The 17,413-nt window shown below is 39.3% G+C and overlaps 1 protein-coding gene across 3 annotated transcripts in view; it reads right to left on the reverse strand.

Annotated features, from left to right (window-relative positions):
• Positions 1 to 7,684, reverse strand: part of tdrd3 (tudor domain containing 3) — a 17,468-nt gene extending 9,784 nt beyond the window's left edge. For 2 of the 3 annotated variants that reach the window (XM_028583984.1, XM_028583976.1), the window contains exons 1-6: positions 7,461 to 7,684; positions 6,310 to 6,394; positions 4,390 to 4,455; positions 3,500 to 3,660; positions 2,199 to 2,340; positions 2,008 to 2,079 (exon numbers count right to left, since the gene is read on the reverse strand). In XM_028583984.1, coding sequence (XP_028439785.1) covers positions 2,008 to 2,079; positions 2,199 to 2,340; positions 3,500 to 3,660; positions 4,390 to 4,455; positions 6,310 to 6,394; positions 7,461 to 7,498 — 564 coding nt within the window. In that variant the 5' untranslated portion in view covers positions 7,499 to 7,684. The remainder of the gene's footprint in view (positions 1 to 2,007; positions 2,080 to 2,198; positions 2,341 to 3,499; positions 3,661 to 4,389; positions 4,456 to 6,309; positions 6,395 to 7,460) is intronic. The other variant, XM_028583991.1, reaches the window with a different exon arrangement.
• Between the last annotated feature and the right edge of the window lie 9,729 nt (positions 7,685 to 17,413).

Below are 17,413 nucleotides of genomic sequence, written 5' to 3' on the forward strand. Positions count from 1 at the left end.
TTTGCTTCTGAGAAGGTTTACCATCTTTTTGTTGCATTGGCAATCCCAACATGGTAAGTGCAGTGTTTTCCATACAGATGTTCTACTTGGGCGGACACCCAGGTAGATTGAAATAGATAAAATCCGAATAAAATTTTTTTCCCCCAATTAACGATGTAATTTTATAGCACACACAGACCTCACTGTTTCCCCTCCAAGACTTTGCGAGTTGGCTGTATAGCACCAAAGAAACTTTTTTACGTGAAACTGCTCAATTCCGTGAATGACTCCCTGTGGTCGAGCTGTAGTTGAGGCAGAGGCGCTGACTCCCCTGGGTTGCCTCTTAGCGAAATGCTCAGAGGAAATTTAGGGTGGGCTTTTATTGTGAAGGGAAAAAAACGGAAGAAGCAAAGCTGTAGCGTTATGCGCTGCCGTTGTCAATATGAGAGTTGATAAAAAATGTGTTGGACATCTTGGTTTAAGCTGGTTCAGGTTACAGAGCCTCTGCTTTTTGTATTTTATTACCCTCGGCTACAGTAGTTAGCGCACATTAGCTCGGAGGGCTAACTTGGCTTTTTTACATAATTAAATTAACTTCTTTGTCACCCTTAACGTCCCGCTGAACCCCGTTCAATAAGCGTCGCTTAATACTGAATACCTGAAAAAAGGAACGAATAGTCGAATATTGTTATTGGACAGCCAAAATCGATTCAACTGACAAAATTGGGAGTCAAGTACAGCCCTACTGGAATTGATGAAAATATAATGACTAAAACTTTCTACTAAGCATTCTACTTTCCTTCAATGCTCTGAAGTGTGGGTAACACTTCCCAGGTCAAATTTGCCTCAAAGCATGAGGCAAATCATCTTATTGTCTAATGAGAAGTAAACTAAATGTACATCTTCAGGGGACACAACATGTCCAGTGAAACATAGAGCCAAGGGAAACACAAGCACAGCTTTGAAGAGAATCTGCTAGGATGGCCAATGGGATTATTTATATGCAACAATCTTAACCCGTGTGTTGACTTAGGGTCAAATTGACCCATTTTCAATTTTTGTTTTATATCAGAAAATATGGGACGTAAAAATAAGTGCTGAAAATGTAAAGAAGAAAAATTCTACAATTTAAAATGTTGGAAAAAGCAACAACAAACTTTTTCAAGGTTGACGGGAAGACTTAAAGGGTTAAACAGACATCCAATCAACACTAAGTCCTGGAGTGACCCAGCATTAGAAATACATCTACACTGAAAATCTAGAGAATGTTGAATGATAATTCCAAAATACAACTCATCCAACTTTACAAAGCTTGAGTAAATCTGGAGGGAGGAGTGGGTGAAAATCCCAAAATCCAAGTGTCAAGCTGATACGGATGTATCCCACTCTGAAGCTGTGATCCTTGCCAAGGGAGTATTGACTAAGGCTCAGTAGCTTTAAAATGAAAAAATGATGTGGTGATGTGCAAAACCACAAAATGTGAACGTTTTTAGGTGGTTCAATAGTTTCTGAGAGCACTGGGAATTGAGCAGTTATTCTTTTTAAATCTAAAAACTGTGTATAAATATCAATTGTTTGACAATGTGATGGAAGTGTATATTTTAAGTATTGTATTATTTATTTCTGGTGATGAAACACACCACATAGAGAAAGTCATTGCACTTTCTATAGTGCAATATGTGCAGAATTAAAATTCAGTGATGCATTTTAAAAATTCCTGAAGACTTTCACAGTTAGTTCATAAAGATCAGAAAGAACATTGCCAAGAAAAGGGACATCAAGGCCCACTCCTGGAGCCAGGCTTGTGTCTGGCATCTAAAATACATATGTGAGGTTATTTTTATTCAACAGTAACTCTGACTTCTATTAAGTCACTGCTAAAATCTCATTTCCATACACTTTTAAAACTAAAAATTAAACATTTTCAGGATTAGTTAGTTTGCTATTTTATAATCATTTTTCTACATTATTGTTTCCTTCTGGTGTTTATGTCGGAGAAGCACTTATATTGTAGAATAGTATCCTTACCTGACCAAATGGCACAAAGGGAGGAGGTCCACCTTCTGCTCCAATGTTACTCCTGCTGTGTTTGGCTAGACTCTGCAGGTAGAATGGTAATGGCAGAATATTCTTAAAAACTAAGAAAAAATGCAACAACATATGAATTGCATATTTTTTTAGCAAGTAGCTGAGTCAACATTAACAAAATCAATTCTCACCCTTTGTAGTTCCCATTTCTCCACCATGTGATCAACCTCTCCCCCAAGGACAGAGATTTTTGAGTCATCCAGCAGCAAAAGACCATTTTTAACCTGGACTGTACCAAGGAGCTTTACCTTTGTTCCCGGTGGAGTATTTAGACTGAAAAACAAAACAATAAAAATGTACGTATAAAAGGATGCTTCATATATAACTTGTTTAACTAATTGCTAACTTTAAGATATTCGAACTGCATATACCAGGCCCCACACCTTATTGCCTTACCCATACCACTTTACAAATGACATGGAGCAGTGCCAGGGGATGGGTGGCGAGGCTAGGAGAGACTATTAATAATCCCAGCTGCTCACCCATCCTCATGGTAAATTAAAAGCCCCTCTATCTCATCAGGCCTGATAAGGCCTCTGCCGCTTTCATTAAGAAGGCACAGGGACTTAGAGGGATTTCCAGCTACTGATGCCGGATGCCAAAGCAACAATTAGGGATTTCACTCCAAACCTCTGGGATAGATGCTGTTTTCATGATAGCAGCTAATGCAGAAGCAAGGCTCTCTCTATCCTCAATTTAAAAACATACAAGCACATATACACACTATTCACCATCTAATCAATGTTGCTACTTAATGTTGGTCATCGCTCTATATCCCTGTCTCACACACTGAACAGTAATGTAATCCATCTCATGCGTCTTTGCCACTCACTTATATCCTCACGCACACTAAAGCGGACGCTTTCATAAGAAACACTAACCACCGCTGTTGGCAGCCAGTGTGTGTGTGTGTGTGCCGCTCATAAAGAGGGGATTTGTTCTGTTCTCTCCTCTCTTCCCATCAGGAAGTCAAGGCCCACGTTCTGGCCACTCCACCTGTACAGACTGGCTAGTCACCATGGCAGCAGTCACCAAGGCCACAGTTGCTGGGACAGAGATGTAATTAAAGCTTGAAATTGTTAGATAGCTGCCACCACGTGGAAATTGTTGATAAAAGAAAAAAACAGAGGCATGTGGTGGGGTGAGAGTGTTGACAAGGAGGTGAAAGAGAAGGCTGGAGCAGAATCTTACACATTTGCTTTGAATACACGAGAAACTGGCTGAATGACATCCTGCTTTGCATCTAAAATGTAGCTACTAGAAATACTAGATTTTTACAATGGTTTATTTTTTTAAACAAGACAACTTATGTTATTTCTTATCGGTATTACACAGTGATATTAACTTCCTAGGCAATTATAATATAATTCATCCAGTTATTTGCACTAAACCAAACATATTCCTAAATACAAAAAAACTGTTATATGGGTACCTAATCTTAGACAGGTGTTTAAACTCCAATCCTACACAGCTGGTATGCCCATCTGTCATTTGTAGGCGCAGCATTCGCGGTGCGCCCTGGGACTCCTCATGGTCTTTAGGAGCCGAGACGTTCCTCACCTTCTGCACCTGAAGAACACATGGACCTTCCAACTGGCCATGTGCAAGAGACAACAAAAGAATTATAGCTGAAAAGGCAAATCAACAGCATGTTGGGGAGGCTTGCAACAGCAAAATACAAAATTAAGAGTATTTATCAATGGTTACACCAAAAAGTTCTAATTTCTAAAGGCATATTCAAAAAAACTCCTTCCATTTAGCATACCTGTGTCAGCAGAGGTTTACTTATTCCTCCAAACTGCTTTATGGGTTACCTTTAGATTCAGTGACCATTGTATATAAAACCGTTTATCAGATCTATCCTCTCAAATAATGATTCTAGTTCTGTGAAACTAAACGTGTAATATTGCATGTTACTGCAATATGTATGTAAGGCAATGTAATTATAGTGGCATAGTTAGACATTTACACTGTACACGGCAGAGCGTATGACCAGGGTTACACAAGTGTGCATCTTGTTCTGAGCCTGAAGGGAGCAGGGGTTATGCTCACATAGAATTACATGTTTTAATTCTCTGACAATATCTGGAACATTTTTTCTTTACAGTTGCTCAACTCCAGTTTCACAGGTGAAGAAGCAGTTCTTTGACCCTTGTTTGGCAGTGTGTTAGCGCCATCTAGTGGCAATCATGACAACCGCATTTCAGCAAAAACTTAAGCAACTTTCATCTGTAAAAAACAGTAACCATAGCGCATCACTTTCCACCAAGATTCAGAAATATAGCATTGAAATGGATGTATATGAATCTATGTACCACTCACCTTGTCAGTTCTTCCACTATTGATATCAGACGGTAGAAATTTTCTCCCAATAGGCCTAAGGTCACTCTGCAAAGGAGATACTGCTTAATTAAAAATAAATAACAAATGTCATATAAGAGTTTGCCTAAAATACCTTCAAAAAAATGTGTTTACCTACACTGTACTTTGAGTCAAAATAACAAATAATCTGCCTAATTCTATTCATTTGCATGTTAGGGAGGAGGACTTTCAACTTTAGTCCCACAAATGGAAATCATGTAGCCAACTGGAAGCAGACAAGTAACCATATCTGTGCACTATTAGACAAATTTGCAGTTCTTGCAGGACCATGGACCAAGGTACCAATTCCATGTGGGTTCCTCACCCATCCTTTTTACAAATCTGTTTTGCTGCAGATGACAATATCTCTGAACGTAGGTTTTTTTTATTTCCCCAGTGAACCTAAAAGAAGCAATTGCTTCTTTACATTGATGTCTCAATGAATTTCTTTAAACGATTACGATACAATTATTTCAAAAGGCCGTATCAAGGCTTCTACCAGGGTTGGGGAAATATGACTATGACTGTTGAAAGATTCCACTGCCCAACAAGCTTCAGCCCAAATGTGCTTCATGTTGGTTCAACCAGGTACGCAATAAGTGCAGTCTGAGATCTTTTGGCAGCCTTCCTGGCCAAAAGCTAAAGGTCAAGGCTTTTGCAGTACATTTAACTAGTGTGTTCTAGAAATGTCTTTTACTGCCAGTCAGGTGTAAACAGTTACACATTGTCTATCTAACAGAAAAGCATTTCCATGTCTACGACTGTGGTTCTTCTTTACTTATTACCGCTTTTGTGTTCATGTAATGTCTAGTGTGTTGTTTATCTATATTACTCTTCTTTTTTTTTTAAGTATTATTAATCATAATGGCAACATTATATATCATCTCTCCATGACATGAAACTTAAATAGATTTTTGGCTTCATGTTTATTTGTGATATCATGTTGCAATCTATGCAATGGACTTGATTTAACTGGCTGATCAAAAAGGGCAAAGGAAATAGTTTGATGTGAAGGTGCAAGATTATCTTTAGAGCTAGGGCAACTGAAGATGGAAAGTGTAGATACTGTGTCTGCCAATAGTGGGTCATACATAATTAGCAATAGGCTCCATAATATGCTTTTCACAGAAGTCTACTTACACTATTAAATACAGTGGTGCTCATAAGAATACTATGCATCCTGATAAAGTTCCCTTGGCCTTTGGAATTAAAATAGCCTTCACCATACCTGGGGTATGATGGGGTACTTTCCATAAGATCATCTCTAAATGCAAATCAAACCAGCTATTAGGCTAACTGAAATAAAACCATGCCAATCTCTAGGTATGTGATGATGTGGGGCCATTTTAATTCCAAAGGCCAAGGGAACTTTATCAGGCTGCATAGTATCCTGCATCCATGAAATAACTGGCCTTTAAAAATAAAACTCTGTCTGCCTCTATGGGAATTTAACATAGGGGTGTACTTACACCCCCTGTATTTTAAGGAAGAATATTTATTTATTTACGATACATTATTCATTCACAAAGAAAATTGGTGTCCTTAAAGGTTGGATTTTTCCAAATATTTTTAATAAAAAAGGTATTAAAATCAATTTCCCATTTTCCTGTATATCAAACGCCCTGAACGTTGACAGAGAAGAGAATTTGACATCCAGTTTAAAACTGTGTGCTCATTGCTTTGTTTGGTTCATTAGCGTGTACTGTTGTTGTGTACATCAGTAGGTGCCTGAAAAGCAATTAGTATTTAATAACCATTCCCCACAACAGTTTACAGTGCAAACCCGTGATTAGAGTATCTGCATGCTGCTACATAAATACAGAGCAGACTGCTGTTAAATTGGAAAAATCTATACGTAAAACTTGCCAGATTAAAACTTACGTCAAGCGCAATACAAATAATGTCATTGTGTGTTATTTTCTCAGCAGATCCTTTCAGTTCTGTTATGCCTTCATCACTGAGGAACCTGTAAGATGACAAGGTAGAGAGGGAAGATGATGAAGTGGGCAGAGGTTTCAAAAAGCAGGTGAGCATGCCTAACCAAAACAATGTTCAAATATTCAAAAACTTCTAGATAAGTAATTTACCCACGACATTTAAATCACAAGACATCTGCTAATATTGATAATTTCAGATTAATTAAGTTATTAGTTAATCAAGTTTATTACAAGTCAGTCAGTTGACCACAAAACGAGACGACGAATTAACAATGTCAATAATTTAATATACATTTGTTTCACCTTGAGGTAAGAATTAATTATAGCGGCTATTATTTATTTGTTTTAAGGCCGGAGGAAAGTCCTCATCATTTTAGGTGAAAATATATATTAGCCAAACACAGGACAACCGCAGTAGCATCGTAAACGTTAATATCTCTAGCTAGCTAAGTTTAGAAGGCACATTGGGTTTTATTTTATTAGCCTCAGAAAAATACCGCCCCATTAACAAAACTGGAACGAGGTAAATGTTTATATTTGGCTGTTTTAAAGACGAAGGTGGGCTAACGTTACATGTATCACTCTAGTAACGTTAGCTAGATATTGTAACGTTACAGTAATACGTGCTGCTGGGAAGTTCTGACTTTCAACAGCGCTGCAAGTTTTTTTTTTTCATTTAGCCAAGGTCGGCGCTCATTGTAACGTTATTACTGCTTATCAGTTGACGCAAACAGTTTTTACGTTAAGATAATGGTATGCTACGTGTGTGTTGGCTGTACCTTGCTAGCTAACGTTAGTTATCTCGCTAGCTCTTATCGCTAGTTAGTTAGCCTTAGTTTAAGTTACGTTTCAGGCAAATGAATAACATTGCCACGATCCGCACAACCTAAAGTGGTTGTGTGTACTTTGGAACCCTTCGTACTCTCGCAAAACTCCAATGTAAATTGATAGCTAACGCTAATGATTAACGTGTACGTTAGTGTTGTGAGCAAACACCAATCTGGCACTTCATGAGTTAGCTAGCTAGCTAACGGTAGCTTACCATAGACAGTATCTACTCACTGACGTTAGCTAGCTACTGGCTATGCTACTTACCAGCCTTCTTTGGTCAAGGAATCTGCCAAATCGGTCATTTTCGTCCACACTATAGATGTGCAAATAACGACACCAATAGTTTTAAATTGAGCACACTTGAATAACGACTATCTGATTCGGTAATACATATTCTCAATGTTAAAGCTCGCTAATGTGAATATTGAACGACTCTACGTAACATGCGTCACTGACAGAGACGCGCTCTACAAGTATGGAGTGCCGAGAGGGTCAAAATCCTTTTAATATTAGTTTTTTTTTCTTCTCCTTCCCAAATGAATAGTTTAGATCAGGGGTCTGCAACGTTTTTTTAAGCCAAGGACCCCTTAACTGAGAGAGAGATGGGACCCCTTAACTGAGAGAGAGATGGAGCAGGGACCCCCTACTACATATATTGTATAAAATTGAGTTGCACACCTTTTTTGCATAGCTATTAGCTATTAACATAATTAACATAATAATTGTTGGCATGATTTTATAAATCATGTTTTAATGTAAAACATACATGTGGCACAGTGCTTAGGGGTGTTACAGAGTCAACGCATCGGTACTGTCGGTACACGATCCGTTCTGCGCACGCAAGATTTTTTTTTTTTTATTGAAATATTAAGATTTACAAACAAACATGGCTGCATAAAACTCGTTATAACAAAGTGGGATACAAGGAAAATATAGCCAGATGGAGCAGCACATAATACAAACAGGAAATATACATGTAGTCTTAGTAACAAAAGTAAGGATGGTTATTAAGGGATTCCAGTCATTGTTCAGCTATTAATCTCAGTTGGGAAGTGTTTTAGGGTATCATATATGTTTTGTGCTTTAGGACTTTTCAGAGTTTTTAAGGATTTCAAGTACATTTTAAATTCATTTAAAAAAAAAACAAATTTGGGAGAGGATTTCATAATTCTACATTTGTGAATAAAGAATTTAGCTAGACATACAATTGTATTAGTACAGACACCCTTGCTTTGCAATATCAATCCAAATGTTATATTGTCACAGGAGAAAGAGGTTGGGAATGAAGACATCTGTTGCTTAACCCATGTATGTATATCACACCAAAATGTCTGTATCACATTACATGAGAAAAACATATGGTCCGTAGTTTCAACATAATTTTCACAGAATGTACATTTATTATCATCTACACCAAAGCGAAGTCTCAGTAATTCTTTACAGGGGTAAATGTTGTTCATTACTTTGAAATGTGTTTCTTTCACTTTGGGAGGAATAGGGAGTGTTAGATACATTGTTCTTAGTTTAGTGATTGAAACTTTATCAAATTTTTGTAGTATATTATTTTTATTATGCATTTTAGGGTAAAGATAATCAATAAAACAATTTCTAATAAAGTGGTTAGTGCATTTTTTATCCAGAATAGAGAACCCTTGAATTGCTTTTCTTCATATAATGTGGTCTGTTTCTCCAGATGAAGTTTAGGTTGATTTGGTTGATAGATTTAATCAAATTGTTTGGAATGGCATTGGAGTAGGCTGGATAGGTACATTTTGATAAACACTCCATCTTAGTTAGGTAAATTCGACCTAGTATTGATAGGTCCCTCTGTAGCCATATAGTTAGTCTTGATTTGCATTCTTTAATTTTATTTTCTACATTCAAAAGTTGGCTTTGTTTTTGGTCCTTGGAGAGGTAAATCCCCAGGTATTTGATTTCTGATTTAATAGGGATATTACAGATGTTTTTCAGTAAAGTGTCGTGTACAGCCAGCAATTCACACTTTTTTAAGTTTAATGTTAGACCTGAGGCTTTGGAGAATTTTTCAATTTTGGCAATAGTTGTTGATAGTTGGTATTTATCTTTTAAGAATATTGTTGTGTCATCCGCTAGTTATCTAATTATTATGTCTGTGCCAAGTACATCAATTTTTTTTATATCATTACAGTTTTTGATATAGATTTCTTGCATTTCTGTAGCTAAGATGAACAGGTATGGTGAGATGGGGCAACCTTGAGGAATACCCACATTAATCTTGAAGCTTCGGGTGGTACCACTAGGTAATAGGACACAGCTACTAATATCTCGATATAATCCACCAACCCATTTCCTAAATTTGATTCCAAATCCAAAGTGTTCGAGCGCCGAAAGAATAAACGGATGCTCCACGGAGTCGAATGCTTTATAGAAGTCTAAAAAAAAGAAGGAAACCATCATCCTCTGTTTGGTTTCTATACTCAATGATGTCCATTACCAATCTTATATTGTTGTGGATTGACCTTCCTTTTAAGAACCCTGACTGTGTATCTGCAATAATATTTGAAATCCCTGTTTGAAGACGAGAAGCAAAGATGTAAGTTAGGAGTTTGTAGTCTGAATTTCTGAGTGTAATGGGTCTTCTGTTATCTATAATTCTGGGGTCTTTCCCGGGTTTTGGAATTGAGATGATAACTCCATGTCTCATTGTTGGTGGAAGCACACATGTTTCAAATATTTCGGTAAAGACTTGTAGCAGCAGGTCTCTTAAATCCATCCAAAACTGTCTGTAAAAGTCACCTGTGAGACCGTCGGATCCAGGGGCTTTGTTAAGATAAAGACGACCAATTACTGCATCAAGTTCTGTAATTGTTATTTGACTGTCACATGTTTGTTTGAGGCCATCCTCTATTTTTGGAATATGTTTTGCTATGTCCTGAAAAGAATTCTGACAGTTCACGCTAGAAAATTTAGAGCTGTAGAGCTGGCTATAGAATTTCCAGATTTCTGAAGAGATTAATTTTTCATCTGTGACTTCATTATTATCAACCATCAGAGAACTGATGCTATTTTTTTCCTGTCTTCTTTTTTCAAGACCACAGAAATACGCTAAATTTTTTTCACCCTCCTCTATCCACTTAGCTCTGGATCTAATGAACACCCCTTGGGCCTTATGACTGTAGATTTCATCTAGTTTAGGTTGAAGGTTTAAAATCATTTGTCTATCGTCTTCAGATGGGTTTGGTTTATTACAGTACATATTTAACTGATTAATAATGTCTACTTCTTGTTTTTCACTATCTTTTTAAATTATTTTACTGAATGAGATGGTAAATTGGCGTATTTTATATTTTATGAATTCCCACTTTTTGGTAGCAGTTGTTAGCTCCTCAGAATTGGCATATTCTTTAATTAATAATTTGATTTTTTGGCAGTAGTTATTATTTTTGAGCAGGCTGGAGTTAAACTTCCAATATGTGTGTGAGTGGATGTTGTTGCCATTGGGTTTGATCTGTAGTAGAATAACACTATGATCTGTTAGTGGAGCAGCAGAAATATCAGAGCTAATATCATAAGCTAGCAAATGATTTGCAATCAACCAGTGATCGATTCTGGATTTATAATTGTGGTTTGAGCTAAACCAGGAGTATTTAGATATTTCTGGATTTAAGTGTCTCCAAGTATCAATCAAATTCTGTTTTTCGCAAAAGCTCGTGAATATTGTATTCGGGTGACTTGCAGCATATCTGCAAGGGTACTTATCAAAAAAATCATCATGAACTAGGTTTAGGTCGCCGCCAATGATAATGTTATCATTTGAGTGTGTTAATTTGAGATTGTCTAAATGTAAACTAATTTGTTCAAGTAAGTTTCGATTTTCTCTACTAATATTATATCCATAAATGTTGACTAAGATGAATTTCAGACCATCTACAGTATGTTGATGATAAGAATCAGCCAGTGACCAAATTCATCTGCCATGTGGGAAACAATATGACCTTTGAAGTTATTTAGGAGGATGGCAACAGCTGCTGACCTTGAAGTACCGTGGTTAAAGTAAGCTTCATCTCCCCATTGTTTAAACCAAAATATAACATCATCAATCTTGGAATGTGTTTCCTGCAAAAAAAATATATTTGACTTCTTCCCTTTACAAAATAAAAAAATACTTTTTCTTTTGGTCATGTCTCTTAAACCCCTTGCATTAACAGAAATTAGAGGAATGTTACTCTTTAGACTGAACATGGAACAAAAACAAACAAAAAATATGAATAAACAATCAACAACAACGGATTACTGAACTTACTTAAGACAGCAGTAAAGGTTTCCTATTAAGAGTAGATAATAGTAGCAAAACCCTGAGAATACGGATACCCTGGATAGTTATGTCTATGGTGAGACTTTTTGTCCATTAATGAAAGCATGTGGGCCCCGTAACACTGCCTTTAGTCCTGCCTTCCTTGCTTGTTCAATTTTCGGCCATACAGCCCTCCGCGCCTCCCTGTCTTCCTTGGTGAGGTCTTCTGCGAAACGGATGTTGAGATCTTTACAGACGGGGTGAAGTTTGGTGATCCACCAGAGTTCGTCCCTGAAGTGGCGTCCTGTTAACTGCATGATGATCTGACGAGGGCGGTTGGTGTTACTCGGCCCCAGTCGGTGTACCGAATCCAGGATGAAATCCATCTTCTCCTTCCAGTGTGGCACAATCTTTCCGATGATATCAGAGATGATTTGTCGTGTGTTTTTGTCTTTTCCTTCCTGTAAGCCATTTACTCGCAGGTTCCACCTTCTTTTATAACGCTCCAACTCTACAGCTCTTTTTTCCACTTCTGCAGCTCTTTTCTCCAGAACTGTGTTCTCCTCTTTCAGTTGTTTCACCTCGACGTGCAACTTTTGGCACTGTTCTTTACAATCTTTGATCTCGGCAGAGTTAAACTCCACAGCTTTCACGATGTTGGTTAGGGTCAGCGTGTTCTGCTTTAGCTCCGCTTTGAAGTCCTGCATCATGCTTTGAAGAGTGCTGACAGCAGCCAGGATCACAGAGTAAGAGGCGTTGTCAGCATTGGCTTCAGCAGTCACGACGTTGTCTGGTTTTGACTTTTTCAGTGGTGCTGGTGGTTTAGAAGGAGATTCTAAGATGTTTTTAGTACCTCTGGTGTTAGTTTCCATCCTTTCAGGACCGCCATAGTCGTGTTCTTGGAGAGCCTTCGATTTAGCATTAGCTTTTGTGCTAGCCATGTTATGGTTTGCAATATATCGTATTCCAGGAGGTGCTCCGGGACACTCACACGCTTCTGAATTATTATAATAAGTTCCCTACAATTTTACATCTGATATCTCAGGGTGTTGTTGAGTTAAAAGTTCATTCTGTTGATATTCAAGGCTTTGCTACTCTGAGCCATTCACAGTGCATCTGCTCTCTCCGCCATCTTGAGCCGCCCCCCTCTTTTACCGAAAATACGACCTGCACGATCTGTTCCACGCTAGCCTATGGCTAGCCTCCACTGGGAAGCTAATGTTAGTTTAACTAACAGCTAATTCGGCTAACCGCTAGCTGACAGCTAGATTCAGTCTAAAATAACGTTAAGTCAAACTTAATGGGAGAAGCAGGCTACACTACATCTAAATTAAGACTTTACAGTAGTAACAATACAGACAAATATTGAGTGATTGTATTTTAAATGAGCACAATACCGGATAAGCGGACAAAGACGGATGGACAAGTAAAGTAGAACTGATGTAACAGCTGTTATATATGTTAACGTTTATTTTCAAGTTTTATTTTGAGGGTCTTTTAAAGTTATTACATGCTGTCTCAGCTAGCGGTTAGCCAAATTAGCTGTTAGCTAAACTAACGTCATGAACTAACGTTAGCTTGGCTGTCGACCGGAAGCGTGGAACAGATCATGCAGTGTCGTAAATCCTCGTACAATAGCGCATGCGCGAATATTTTGCGCATGTGCAGAACAGATTGCGCATGTGCAGAACGGATCGTGCAGGCAGAATGGATCGCGTACCGACTGGTGTCAGTACCGGATCCGTTCCAACTGCACAATCCGTTGTGCGCATGCGCTGTGGTACGATGATTTACAACACTACCCGATCTGTTCCCACACTAGCCTCCACCGGGAAGCTAACGTTAGTTTAGCTAATAGCTAATTCACGTTAGTTTAGCTAATAGCTAATTCGGGCGGACCACTAGGTGATTATAGCGGTCTGCCGTTAGCCTCCACTGGGAAGCTAACGTTACTTTAGCTAACAGTTCATTTGGCTAACCGCTAGCTGATTGTAGCGGTCTGCCGTCCGTCAGCCTCCACAGTTAAGCTAACGTTAGTTTAGCTAACAGCTCAAAATAAAACTTCAAAACAAACGTTAACATATATAACAGCTGTTACGTCAGTTCTACTTTACTTGTGCTCATTTAAAATACAATCACTCAATACTTGTCTTTATTGTTACTGTAAAGTCTTAATTTTGCTGTGGCCTGCTTTTCCCATTATGTTTGACTTAACGTTATTTTAGACTGAATCTAGCTGTCCGTTCTGCCTGCACGATCCGTTCTGCGCATGTGTTATTTGTAGCGGTTGCTAGCGGTTAGCCGAATTAGCTGTTAGCTTGGGTGGAGGCTAGCGTGGAACCATAGACAGTATATAATGGACCAATAGACCCCGTTGCTCCGGACGGAGACCAGTGAAGGCTATTAGAAGCACTTTTCCGGTGATGGCCAGCTTTACTGCGCAGCCTCCAACTGAGAGAATGTGACGTGAGCAACGTGTCTGAACGTTGTAAGTCTTCTGGTAGCTGTGCCAAGAGAAATCTCAATCATTCCCAATCTTACAGATACGGAGACTGTAGGTGTATGTAAGGAGATAACATGGGCACAGGCTAATTATTGATCACTAACATGCTAGTTAACATTAGTAATTAAACCTAAACATCTCATGTAAGTCGAAACTGCCTGCGAGCTTCTCCTGTACTATACGGTAATTCCTCTACTACGCGACAGTTAGTCACTTGGTTATGACACAATCGTTAGCTTATTTTTACAAAAACGTCTGCTACGGAGCCATAACATGAGGTACAAGGTAATGAAGCCTTTTATACATTGTCGTGTTTCTTTGGAACTAAACAACGGACAAATAAAGTCTTTAAACGCTTCAGATGTAAAGTTATTCGCAGTCAAGTGACGTAAAAAAAAAATGGCGGTCAGCGGAATGCTAACAGGAGGTGATGGCCAGTTAGCAACAAAATGGCGCCATGATGGCTCGAGTTCTGAAGCGAAGCTTACCCCCTTGCGTGGAACAGATCGGGCAGGTCGTAAAACGGTATTAACATCTTGTGCATGCGCAGAACGGATTGTGCAGGTGGAACGGATCGGGTACTGACAGCTGCCTTCACACTGGCAGTTGAAATCAGCTCTGATACGGCTTCGAAACGACCGGAAGTCATTCATTTCCTATGGAGATTCGCAGACCGCATGCGAACGGGTCCGAACGAATGCGGTGCGAAAAAAATCGTGTCAGTTGGTCATCCGGATGCGTTCAAAAAATTGAACTCTTGCAAAAAGCTACGGACGGTTCCTATCCGACGGAAGTTAGCGTTGCCATGGTACTGATAAACAAACCTGCTAATGCTAATTGGTTAGCTAATTGGTTTAGAAGGAGATTCTAAGATGTTTTTAGTACCTCTGGTGTTAGTTTCCATCCTTTCAGGACCGCCATAGTCGTGTTCTTGGAGAGCCTTCGATTTAGCATTAGCTTTTGTGCTAGCCATGTTATGGTTTGCAATATATCGTATTCCAGGAGGTGCTCCGGGACACTCACACGCTTCTGAATTATTATAATAAGTTCCCTACAATTTTACATCTGATATCTCAGGGTGTTGTTGAGTTAAAAGTTCATTCTGTTGATATTCAAGGCTTTGCTACTCTGAGCCATTCACAGTGCATCTGCTCTCTCCGCCATCTTGAGCCGCCCCCCTCTTTTACCGAAAATACGACCTGCACGATCTGTTCCACGCTAGCCTATGGCTAGCCTCCACTGGGAAGCTAATGTTAGTTTAACTAACAGCTAATTCGGCTAACCGCTAGCTGACAGCTAGATTCAGTCTAAAATAACGTTAAGTCAAACTTAATGGGAGAAGCAGGCTACACTACATCTAAATTAAGACTTTACAGTAGTAACAATACAGACAAATATTGAGTGATTGTATTTTAAATGAGCACAATACCGGATAAGCGGACAAAGACGGATGGACAAGTAAAGTAGAACTGATGTAACAGCTGTTATATATGTTAACGTTTATTTTCAAGTTTTATTTTGAGGGTCTTTTAAAGTTATTACATGCTGTCTCAGCTAGCGGTTAGCCAAATTAGCTGTTAGCTAAACTAACGTCATGAACTAACGTTAGCTTGGCTGTCGACCGGAAGCGTGGAACAGATCATGCAGTGTCGTAAATCCTCGTACAATAGCGCATGCGCGAATATTTTGCGCATGTGCAGAACAGATTGCGCATGTGCAGAACGGATCGTGCAGGCAGAATGGATCGCGTACCGACTGGTGTCAGTACCGATCCGTTCCAACTGCACAATCCGTTGTGCGCATGCGCTGTGGTACGATGATTTTACAACACTACCCGATCTGTTCCCACACTAGCCTCCACCGGGAAGCTAACGTTAGTTTAGCTAATAGCTAATTCACGTTAGTTTAGCTAATAGCTAATTCGGGCGGACCACTAGGTGATTATAGCGGTCTGCCGTTAGCCTCCACTGGGAAGCTAACGTTACTTTAGCTAACAGTTCATTTGGCTAACCGCTAGCTGATTGTAGCGGTCTCGCCGTCCGTCAGCCTCCACAGTTAAGCTAACGTTAGTTTAGCTAACAGCTCAAAATAAAACTTCAAAACAAACGTTAACATATATAACAGCTGTTACGCCAGTTCTACTTTACTTGTGCTCATTTAAAATACAATCACTCAATACTTGTCTTTATTGTTACTGTAAAGTCTTAATTTTGCTGTGGCCTGCTTTTCCCATTATGTTTGACTTAACGTTATTTTAGACTGAATCTAGCTGTCCGTTCTGCCTGCACGATCCGTTCTGCGCATGTGTTATTTGTAGCGGTTGCTAGCGGTTAGCCGAATTAGCTGTTAGCTTGGGTGGAGGCTAGCGTGGAACCATAGACAGTATATAATGGACCAATAGACCCCGTTGCTCCGGACGGAGACCAGTGAAGGCTATTAGAAGCACTTTTCCGGTGATGGCCAGCTTTACTGCGCAGCCTCCAACTGAGAGAATGTGACGTGAGCAACGTGTCTGAACGTTGTAAGTCTTCTGGTAGCTGTGCCAAGAGAAATCTCAATCATTCCCAATCTTACAGATACGGAGACTGTAGGTGTATGTAAGGAGATAACATGGGCACAGGCTAATTATTGATCACTAACATGCTAGTTAACATTAGTAATTAAACCTAAACATCTCATGTAAGTCGAAACTGCCTCAAGAGCTTCTCCTGTACTATACGGTAATTCCTCTACTACGCGACAGTTAGTCACTTGGTTATGACACAATCGTTAGCTTATTTTTACAAAAACGTCTGCTACGGAGCCATAACATGAGGTACAAGGTAATGAAGCCTTTTATACATTGTCGTGTTTCTTTGGAACTAAACAACGGACAAATAAAGTCTTTAAACGCTTCAGATGTAAAGTTATTCGCAGTCAAGTGACGTAAAAAAAAAATGGCGGTCAGCGGAATGCTAACAGGAGGTGATGGCCAGTTAGCAACAAAATGGCGCCATGATGGCTCGAGTTCTGAAGCGAAGCTTACCCCCTTGCGTGGAACAGATCGGGCAGGTCGTAAAACGGTATTAACATCTTGCGCATGCGCAGAACGGATTGTGCAGGTGGAACGGATCGGGTACTGACAGCTGCCTTCACACTGGCAGTTGAAATCAGCTCTGATACGGCTTCGAAACGACCGGAAGTCATTCATTTCCTATGGAGATTCGCAGACCGCATGCGAACGGGTCCGAACGAATGCGGTGCGAAAAAAATCGTGTCAGTTGGTCATCCGGATGCGTTCAAAAAATTGAACTCTTGCAAAAAGCTACGGACGGTTCCTATCCGACGGAAGTTAGCGTTGCCATGGTACTGATAAACAAACCTGCTAATGCTAATTGGTTAGCTAGCAACAGTCTAACTATTGACATTATACCGCTATATCACATTTAACCGACCTGACAT

Source organism: Perca flavescens, chromosome 1 (genome assembly GCF_004354835.1).
Source record: "Perca flavescens isolate YP-PL-M2 chromosome 1, PFLA_1.0, whole genome shotgun sequence".
Classification (NCBI taxonomy): domain Eukaryota; kingdom Metazoa; phylum Chordata; class Actinopteri; order Perciformes; family Percidae; genus Perca; species Perca flavescens.